This window comes from Papilio xuthus, unplaced genomic scaffold (assembly GCF_000836235.2).
Source record: "Papilio xuthus unplaced genomic scaffold, Pxut_1.1 DF826938.1, whole genome shotgun sequence".
Classification (NCBI taxonomy): Eukaryota; Metazoa; Arthropoda; class Insecta; order Lepidoptera; family Papilionidae; genus Papilio; species Papilio xuthus.
Window position 1 is genome coordinate 793,945 of NW_013531711.1, and position 11,118 is coordinate 805,062.

Below are 11,118 nucleotides of genomic sequence, written 5' to 3' on the forward strand. Positions count from 1 at the left end.
CACCCTTTGAAGTAGTAGAAATAGATCCCAACTATTATACTACTCGAAGTATTAAAATATAGATGAAATCATTTTATTTTATTTTTATAATAAACATTACAAAAGAAGATATCGTGTTGAATGTAAATAAAAATGAAAAACGCGCACACATAATGGAGGGTGTCAGAGCATGTCGGCGCGTGCGCAACTCGTGCTCGCCACGTGATCTTTCCCATTCTCCAATGGATACACGTTTCGTTAGGTAGTAGTAGTTGTTTCCCAGGTCTTTTGTTTATAGTAATTAGTAGTATTACAACCTCTAATTATAAATAATTTTGCTGTAGATAATTCAACATGATTATCAACAAGCAACTGTTAATACTTTGACAAATATGAAAACTTTATGAGAAAGTTTGCTTGTTTGTTACGTTCTGATTTTGTGTTCTAAATCAATATAGCATTTGTCAATATATTGAAAAATATCATTTAAATATGCCACCTTACTTAATATTTTTCATCTAAAGAGTGATTAAAATAGATTAAAAAACTTCAGTTCACAGCGTTGCCCAAAGGCGAATATAGGCCGTAGCGAAGGAACCAATTTGAGTTAGGCTTTACATGCCCGGGTCGGGTACATGCTGGCGGTCGGACGGTTCCCTGAGGAACGCCTTTCATACTAAAATTGAAACTTTCATTACTTGTACATAGGCTTATCTTTATATGAAATAAATAAGTCATGTAATCTTAAATACATATCATGTCTGAAATATATAATACCGGTACAAAAACATCTTGTTATCACTTTTTTTTAATGCAAACGAACGTGATGATAATGTGTTTTAGTAAGAATTTTTTCCGGTGATTCTATTCATTTAGTACTAATCCTTTTAGACCAGTTCTTGAATTGAAACAATGCACTTTTTAAAGAGATATTTAAGTAAATAAAACTATAATATAGCTTATTATTCATCATCATCAGCTCACTATACGTCCCTACCGAGGGGCTCGGAACCTACCCTAAGTTAAGGGTGATTAGACTATAGTCAACCTGACTTCGCACATATCTTTGAATTTCTTCTTAGATATGTGCAGGTTACATCACGATGTTTTCCTTCACCGTAAGAACGTCGGATAAATGTACATATGTAAATCGGAGATTGAAAAACACATTGATACATGGCGGGATTCGAACCCAGGACCTGCAGATTGCAAGTCAAGTGCTTGACCACTGAGCCACCGACGCTCCTAAAATTTATAAATAATTAATCAGTAGACAAATCTTTACTTAGTGATACTTAAAATCTATTTTACTGCAAGCAACATTCCTCAAAATCATCGGCATTTTATTGGCAAGTCCTTCATTAACGTTGAAATTAATTTAGATTGTAAGGTTTGGCTCTTTTTAATTAAAGTAATAACGGATGGAAAAAGTAAAATTTCGTTTTAAACGCATTTCGAGTCAAAACAATTACTGAGGAATCGAAAGATTAAATTTAATTAATAATATTGTCTGAATAAATTTAAAATTACTTTTTGCTGATTCTTATTGTTTTTCATTTTGTTCGCAAAATTTAAATTTTCAATTATTTTTCAGTTATATAAATTATTTTACATTATTAACTTTATTTCAATTAAATTTTCACACGTTTTTATTTTACGAATTTCATAATTTAAAAAATACTGGCAGACGTCGACTTGCTATATTCCCTTTTATATGTATAAAACGCATTTCTCACTTTTCAATGAACCTATAATAACATTATACTAAACTGATATATAAACACGGCTAAACACTCACGTATATTCGTCCGGTGGCGGCACTGACTAGTTTCAAGCCCATCGGGGGCCCTACATCATGATGAGTGGTACTGGTATTATTTCGCGGATGCGGCCCGTCGCTCACTGGTCTAATCTCTACTAGTCGGTGCCGCCACCGGACGAATATACGTGAGTGTTTAGCCGTGTTTATATATCACTTTGGTATAATGTCTCAAGAAATTTTGAATAATTGAACCTAACATTTATTGAATTACTTTTATTCGTAAACAAAAAATCAATGACTTTTGCGACGTCTCTACTATACTACGAATTTTGAAGCGGATGAAAAGGTCTACGAATCGCTACGCCGTGCTACATCGATTTTCGTTTCCAACAGTAGTAGAAGTTTACCGTTTTTAATTTCCCGTCCCATTTATTCTCACAATATCCCGGTTGTTTTGAAAGCTACATCGCGTAGGAGCCACTCCCACCTCTATTACGGGCAACACGTTGTAAACTCCTTTGTGCTTCACTTGTCAAGGGCCATAAATTGTAAGCACCTGTAACGTACGTTTTACGGTGCTACAGCAATTTGATGCGATATTTTATATTCATAACGTTTCATGCGAGAAGTGAATACGAGAGTCGTGTTTTTTTTTAATTTGTACTCTTAGTTGTGACTGTTTAAATGTTTTTCTCTGAGATGAAATAATCGTTTATGTCTCTTTGATGTTAAATATCTTTTTCAATCAGAGAAATTTCCTGTTTCTGTTCTTGTGTTTAAATGTGATTCAGTTAACTATATTTTCTATGTACTTGATATTCTAAAACAAAAATTCTCTTGTTAAATATCTAGGTAAAATCCACACGGTGTTAGAGGTTGGAAAGGGGTCGAGTGAGTCATTCCTTTTTCGGTCAGTCCACCGCGCAATTAAAATAAAAATAGAGGAGAGTCGGCCGCAGGTAATTAGGCTTGCTTTTCTATAAGAACAGCGTATGTAGCAACTTTTAAAATATACTCCGTGCCATAAAAAGTAGGCTGTTTTTGTTTTGTATCTAGCAGTTTTATATTCCAATACATTTTTTGTTGAATATTGTTTTTTCTTATATCAAAGCCTCAAAATGAAATGACTTTTAGTTCTGTGTGATGGTCTGTCATGTCATGTCTGTCTTTTTGCCTTTGTTGAAACAAAAAAAACCTTTTTCATACTAAAACTGTAACTTCCATTACTTAAACACAAACTTTTCTTTATATCAAATAAATAAGTTATGTAATCTTATCTTACTTCTTACTAATATTATAAAAGCGAACGTTTGGATGTATGGATAAATGGATATTTGTTACCAGGTATCTCCAGAACGGTTCAACGGATCTCGATGAAATAAGGCACTGATGTAGAAAATAACCTGGAATTACTAAATTTCTTTTAATACATTTGTCATCATGTTTTTTCTAAAATAATAATAATTATTAAAGTACACTTTATTTTTGCAATTCAGTGTACACGGCTCCGTAAGGTTTTTCTCTTATCTTTCGCTTAGTAGCGGTAACGAGGCAAAAGTTTTTCGTATAGTCGGTCTCGTTAAGCTTCGTCTCTAGCGTTTATTTCTACTTTTAACGAATATCGTTCATACTTTTTCGTACTAGTAGTGTACGAAAGTTCATGACGGTTATTAGAGGATGTTATGATCAAAGTTTACACGATATTCATGTTTATTATTCAGTTTAAGCTTTTATATCGTAGTCGGTAAGTATTCTAGTGAAGTAATTTAATGAGATATGTTAACAGATTGTAGATATAGAGACGAGCTTGTTGACAACCAGAACATTTTTATCTTTTACTACTTTATTGTTAATAAGTTACTAAAGGTGACCCATAGTGTAGATATCCCATACTAAATTAAATCTCCACTAAACGCTTTTGTCACCACTTAACTAATTTGTGTGTGATAAAGTATAACGCTTGATCTGGTGTACAGTCAGCTAAATAATTATGTATACATTTACAAAACTTTAGAAACTTTTATAGTATGGCGATATCAAAAATACTTATGACGGTATTCGTCAAAAGTACGTATTTGTGGTCGGAAGCATACGGACCGTTATGATATAGTTTTTTAAAACCACAAGCGTATACAATTTTCAAAAGCTTTGTAAATCTTATATTATAATTGCGAATTTTTGGATGTATGTATGGATAGATCTCGCTGGAATTTGGCATTGATGTAGAACATATGTACTTTGGAAAAACACATAGGCTACTAATTAAGTTTGTTTTAATTCCGCGCTTAAGGAGTTTAGTTAGTGTGTAAATATTTATGCAGCGGACTGTACTATAAAGTATATTAACATGAAGTATTCAATTTTTCAATCGGATCGAAAAATGTGAGCACAAAGAAACTTTTATTACAGTGTAGTCTATTGTGTAGTGCTGTCTGCGAGCCGGCTTACGTTATGTTCTCAGGCGGACAAAGCTGAAAGGAGCTTTTTAATAAAGCTCATATGCTACCGTAAAGTTTCTAATATAGTTAATATTAATTAATTCAGTTTTTGTTTATATAAAATACTTGAGTCCCGAATTTAATGTAGAAAATTGTAAGGTACAAAAAATGTTTTTTATACCAATCTGTTATCAATTTTAATAATATTTTAGTTCCTTATATTCCGCTTTATTATTGCTATCCAAATGTGTTGCAATTAAATTTATATTTCACCACGGTCGCAAACATTTTGTATCGAAGAAATCCATACTATTTTTTTGATAAAAATATTCGAAAGCAAGAAATAATAAAATCCGATACAAGCAAATATGTGACAGTAAATTGTTAAAAGTTTTCGAAGTTTTATCCATTCGATACTAAAGCATTGATCCGTATAAGAGTTGGGTATCGTGCCGCGCTTCCCACGGGAGCGTCGACCTCGCGGACGTTTCCTAGTTCCCATCCAGCTATCGGAAGGACTTTTGAAATCGCTAACGAAAGACAGATTGGACGGCGATTTACCAATGTTGTCGACACATTATTATAAAAAATAATAAATTATAACGAAAACATAACCATAAATAAGTAATAAATGATCCTTTTTAGCTAGCGTAATGAATTTGACTATATTAATAAGTTTTTTGGTGTGGTTATGTATTTTTTAAATTAAAGCAAATACTTATATTGTGATAACAAGTTTGTTCGAATACATTTTTTTTATTTGTCAAAAAGTATTAATCCCGCGGTGATAGCATTTTTATTTTTTATTATTTTAACATTCAATATTTTTTTAATTTTGTGTCGATACATTTATACAATGGAGAATTGCACAATCGTGCTCTCGCCTAACCTCCGCTCCTTTAATCTTCGGCCGTCGACCCAAGTAAGGATGTCCATCGCAGCTGCAGAATGTACAAATTGTTGCTTACTGCCTGTTTCACGCAGCGAGCGCCTGATCAACTTTCGCGGCAACGTTTCGCGGCATGTTTTCGTTTCGGTCCCAACCCGCGTCCATTTGTATCAACGTATGTTCAGTTGAATGCACATTGGATATTCGTACGTTTTTGTACGAGAAATCATTCGTTCTTTTTGTCAGATGTGTAGTATGAAAAATTCAAAAATATTATTTTGCATATCACTTATATGTATTATATATAATTTAACTAGCTGTCGCCCGCGACTCCATCCGCGCGGGAACTATAAATAATAGATACGGAAGAAAAAATACATAGTAGACCTACTCAATATGCTCACAAAATTTCATGACAATCGGTCAAGTCGTTTCGGAGAAGTATGGGAACGAAAATTGTGACACGAGAAGTTTATATATAAGAGGAGAATTTTATATATATAACAAGATAATTGTCAGAAGCATAACAATAGAAATATAGTAAACATTTGAAAGGTAATAAAAACTAACATCATACAAATATCATTAAAACAAATACGATCGAGTGCACAAAAACTAAATTAAAGGTAACAAAGACGTGACACAAACTACGATCAAACAATTCCCCACATGCTCAGTGGAGCGTGAGATTTTCCAGTTACTAATTAGTCTAACTCGTTGAAAAGCAAACGAATCGGCTCCGAGTCGAGTCTAGTTCGGTGTAGTCTAGGCTAGACGCACCTACGTTCACTGCGCTTGTTCAAAGTTTGCTCAAGAACAGCGCGGGTACGGCGCACGTCAATTAAAACCAGGAAATTGAGTTATGCCGAGTTGAGAATTGCGAAGCTTCCCTTTATTCAGTTCCCGGTGAAAAGATAATGGGTGGATCTAGTTGTGGAACCTTTTGAAAATGTTCCGATGACAGTTTCACACTTTGTTTATAAATAACGACACGAAAGTTGTCTTGTACTCTGGGTCTGAATAAAAGGCGATCTAGATGTTTTCAATTGTCGTACGATAAGTTAGTCTATGGATTTTATATCATTTCCTTACATCGGTTGAATATATTGAGCTTACCAATACTATAAATGCGATAGTTTAGACGGATGGATGGATGAATGTTTGTTACCAGTTATCTCCTGAACGACTCAACCGATCTTGATAAAATTTGGCACAGATGTAGAACATAGTCTAGAAAAGCACATAGGTTACTTATCAAGTTTTTTTTTATTCCACGTGGACGGAGTCGCGTGCGACAGCTAGTTTAAAATAAAAGTACAACAGTAGCATCATCTGTGTAACACAGCACTCGTATAATGTCCAAATTTGAATAGTTCTGGTTGAAGTTATTCGAGTCGTAAAGGAAACTAACGTGAATTGCTTCAAATATTTTCGTGAGCTTTTGTCCGGCGCTCGAGCGACCGCGGCGGAATGGCGGCTAATCTCTAACAATTTCATTACGAGAGCTCGGCTTTGTTCTGCACATTTGAAACGTAACGCTTTAGATGTCGACTTAAATACGTTATATCTTTTGTCTACCAGACATGCAAATTATACAAATTACTGTTGCTTTTAATGAACATAGTTATGTTAAGAATTAAATAGATGATCTTTATAAATAAGAGTTTGATTTTATATTTCAAAGGTTTTTACTAAAATAAGTCTAGATTTAAGAAAGATGTACAGCTTTATTTGAAGCTAGTCATCTATCTTCCGGACATCCTAATGTTGAATGTCACAGTGATGGTCATATGTTTGTATAATATTCTTTCCTAAATCTTATCGTTTCCTAGAATCACCAGGGGTCGGAAATATTGCGATATCACCGGATCTATACTGGTAATATCCATTAGAGCACGTCCCCATTCCACCCCGCACTTCGCCGCGCCGTGCGTGACGTAGGAACTATTAATTCCTAACACATTTTGCACGGCGAGCGCACCCGCATCATTGCTACGTGGGGCTCTGATGTTTGCGTAACAAACAAATAATTCTGGTGAAATAATCGAGGATATATTATATTTTTATTAAGAAGTTAAATATCTGATTTCTTTTTCAAGAATGGCACAATAGCACTTATAAGCTTCTCACTCATCAAATTAACTAATGATCTCCTACAGGTTAGACTGGATTTGATTATCTGGAGCTAGATAAATATAAGTATAAAAGCATTGCGTATGCAAACAAATTGGACAAATCTATAAATAAATGCCACACTCATTCATTTAATAATTCATGAAATTCGTTTGGTGTATACCCTTAACTATCTAATATCCCTATCTCTTGTTACAGGGCAAAGCGAAAAGGGACCAGTCATTGGAAGAGCTCCGGGAACACATCCATCGATACTACATGCCTTTGGGCAGGCAGTTTATGGTGCTGTTCCCTGAGGGCGGGTTCCTGCACAAAAGGAGGGAGGTTAGCCAAAGGTAAAGTAGTACTATAGCGAACAATAAAAAATTTTGAATCAGCGGGATGGTAAAGGATACGAAGGTCACATATGCGGTACATGGAGTACGGCATACTGGGGGAATTAGGGAAGACCCGTCTCCAGCAATGGAGTGAGACAGGCTGGTGATGATCATGATACCTTAATTCTAAAATATATTGAAATTAATATCAATGAAAGCAAAATTGAACACTCGACTACACATAAGGGTCGATACGAAACGACCAAAGTCGTTTAACACAAGCTCGAGTCGCTAGAACAAGTTTCAAAGGCGCCCAGTCGAATTTATGTTCGAGGAATCTGGCGTACGAACATATATAGCCATTACTTTGACAAGGCATCGCGAGCTAGATATTGTTTTCTGAAATATTTTCCTTTGGTCTAGAAAACTCTCTAAAATATTTTTGAAGATAAAAATTTTTTATGTTATAAAATGGGACCATAGTTAAGATGGCAAATTTAATTTAATGGAATCCAATTTTTAAACATTTCACTTAACTTGCTTTGATATTTTTTGGCATTTATAACTTATTCAAAATAACGACTGACTTTGTCCGTCAATCAAAGGGAAATTTTCTAATCGATCGTATGATTTATTCGAATGATTTAATTTTAGGTTTGCAGAAAAGAACAATTTACCGAAACTGGAATATGTTTCGTTGCCAAGAGCTGGTGCAATGAAAGTCATAATGGAAGAAATCGGACCTCGTAGAGATGAAGGAGCTAGCACATCCAAAGAGAATTCTAAAAAAGGTACAGTAAATACGAAATACACTAAAAAACAGTTTACGTTAAACGCTTCGTCTTTTTCTTAGATTCTAATCCTCTAGGTATCATTTCAGACAACAACTTTAACCAGAACAACTTAAATAATATAATCGTGGACACAAAAGCTGGTGATAGTATAGAATGGATACTGGACGTGACCATCGCTTATCCTGATAGGATCCCGCTGCATTTGCAAGATATTGTGTGCGGCACCCGCCCGCCCTGTGCCATCAACCTGCATTACAGATTGTACCCAAGTAACGAGGTAAGAACTCCGATTCTCTGTTAACTCTCTCATTTTCCTTTTTATTTCTAAATTCTTTCTCTGTCTTACACCTGATTGTTGCAAATATTCTTTTATACCAAATCTCCATTACCATATACATTTGAAGATAGTCCAATGATACAGAAACAATCTTCAGAGCATCCTTGCTATTTTTAGGAGCTGGTATCCAAAGAAGAATACAGAACCGATGTATGACATAATAGGTTGACACTTCTTTGAAAATTCTTAAAAGTTTTTAATCCTCAGGTTCCAGCCGATACTGAAGGGATGACTCAATGGCTCTATAATAGGTTCATAGAGAAGGACAAAATGTTAGAAGAGTTTTACCGCACTGGTCAGTTCCCAGCGCGGGGGAGCAATTCCCAAGCAGTGCGACAAGTGAGACAGGATAATCTGCGTTATGTTATATTGCATTTATTCTTTATTGCTTCGACGTTCTTACAGTACAATATGTTGCGTGAACTTTGGAGTTACTTATGGTAATAGAGTTAATCTTTAGTGAATTTATATGTGTGATCGTTTGATTCAATTTTTGATGTCATCATGATTCATGATTAGTATTAATAACACCAACTTTTATGGTTACTGGTAAGTTTATAATTCTAAATTAATATATGTGTCTCACAGATTTTAAAGAATGTACTGTTGTGTTTTGACGAGAAATGTTCAATTGCATTTGTATCTTAAATATAAATTAAGTTTATGGAAGTTATTGTTAATAAAAAAATTATGCATTAAATTAATTGACGTCAAAAATTGAATCAATCGTATCTTTATGTCCGCTTTTGCCATTGATGAATATAGATTTTGTGAAATTGATCGCTTTCTTGTGTTAACTTTGATTTATCTAATTTTGATTACATCAGGCAATTTTTCTCTTGGTTTGTTTAATTTTATATAAATATACTAGAAAGCGATTCTCATTTTAAGTGGTGCATTGAGAAAGTACATTTGTTTTACGTTTCATTTAAGTTTCCTCGCATTTTACATTTAGTGAAGATTTTTGTGTACTTCGGTATATTAATGTGTTTCCACTACATTTAAATCTGTACAAAAATAAACTATTCTCTAATTTTTAATGTGAGGTATGTTTTTGTACATGTATCTGTAGTGGAAATTCATGAGATTGTCTCGATGTTTTATGTAGCACTTTCTTATAGTGAGAAGATAAAATGAGTGCTGTGACGTTTAAGTCAATATTTAAGTGAAATTCCTAGGATAAGTTCTTCGCTTTGAGCTATACCAAAACTTGAATCCTTTATGACAATAAACACATTAACGTATAATTCTCACCTTCACGCTTTCATTAAAAATGTTTCGTCTGGACTAAAATACATGCCAAAGAAAATTTTAATAATTTTCAACTTAAAAAAAAGTTCTTTTGAATGTAATCTTCCGGGTTTTCGCTTCAGAAACACTTGTATAATAACATTGAAATCGAATGATATCTTCATAATATTTTTTTTTGTCTGTGTGGTTTTTTAATGGCAATACATCGATTTATTAGTCCAGATAAAAACAGTCCAGTGTGAAAGCTCTCTAATATCGTTTCACTTTAAATTGTTTCTTCGCTTCTAATTAAAAAATACGAATTTATTATAAAGGAGTCTACATACACTCCAGTTATAAAATTTCCAAAGTGTGCGATATTGTACTTTTTGTAAAATTAATGCAAAATTATATTTATAAGTAATAATGAATTTGCAGAGATTTTTATGTACACGTAAAAAATTTTTGTGCACATCAAATTAATAAGAAAATTGTATGAAAAAATCAGTTTAAAATATTTTGCTGGTTTTTTAAGCTACTTAAATATTCATGAGTGTAAAATTCACTTTATTCAAACAAGTAATATTTAGTTTTCTGATATATTTTAATAAAAAAAAATCGTTTATTTAATTTATAAAAAGTAAATTTTTCATAATTTTCTAAATTAGCTCACAGTAGTAACACTTAATTATAGGATATTAGTTTATTTTTATGTGAATTACTGTTTGATAAAGTTAAGTGGAGATTAACGAAATGATTGGTAGTGATATTAGTAAATACTGAATTAAAATTAAACAAATGCTAAACTTTGGACGTTAATTACCATGTCACTTCGTCTGAACGAATCTTGATGACGGTTGTGACGTAGGATTACTTTAGGTTTTCTATTAATTTTCGCGCGTAAAGTCATGAGCAAAAGTTAGTTATTTATATAATATCACTATCAATATAATAAAGCGTGTTGTGAAATCAATAAGTGATATATTTTATTAATTTCTTTATGTTTGAAGCAGACTTACAAAATATTCTTCACTTAATTCGTTTGGTAACTATTAGTTTTATTCGCCTTACCGTGAAATTAAATTAACGCTTGCATTATTAGTATCTCCCTCTATTTCAAAGTGAAAGAAAGGAATGGCAATATTGTAATACTGTTTTTACGATTATGAAGAACCGCCGTTATATTCAAAACTCATGCCAAAATATTGCCGTGAGTACCTAAGGGTCAATTCAGATAGA

General features: G+C 33.3%; 1 protein-coding gene across 1 annotated transcript in view; it reads left to right on the forward strand.

The window, feature by feature from the left end:
* LOC106121568 (acyl-CoA:lysophosphatidylglycerol acyltransferase 1-like) overlaps positions 1-9,266 on the forward strand; it is a 158,229-nt gene extending 148,963 nt beyond the window's left edge. Inside the window, exons 3-7 of the mRNA XM_013317280.1 lie at positions 7,400-7,536; positions 8,173-8,309; positions 8,399-8,589; positions 8,857-8,944; positions 9,238-9,266. Of these exons, the coding sequence (XP_013172734.1) occupies positions 7,400-7,536; positions 8,173-8,309; positions 8,399-8,589; positions 8,857-8,944; positions 9,238-9,266 (582 nt within the window). The remainder of the gene's footprint in view (positions 1-7,399; positions 7,537-8,172; positions 8,310-8,398; positions 8,590-8,856; positions 8,945-9,237) is intronic.
* Positions 9,267-11,118: the final 1,852 nt, after the last annotated feature.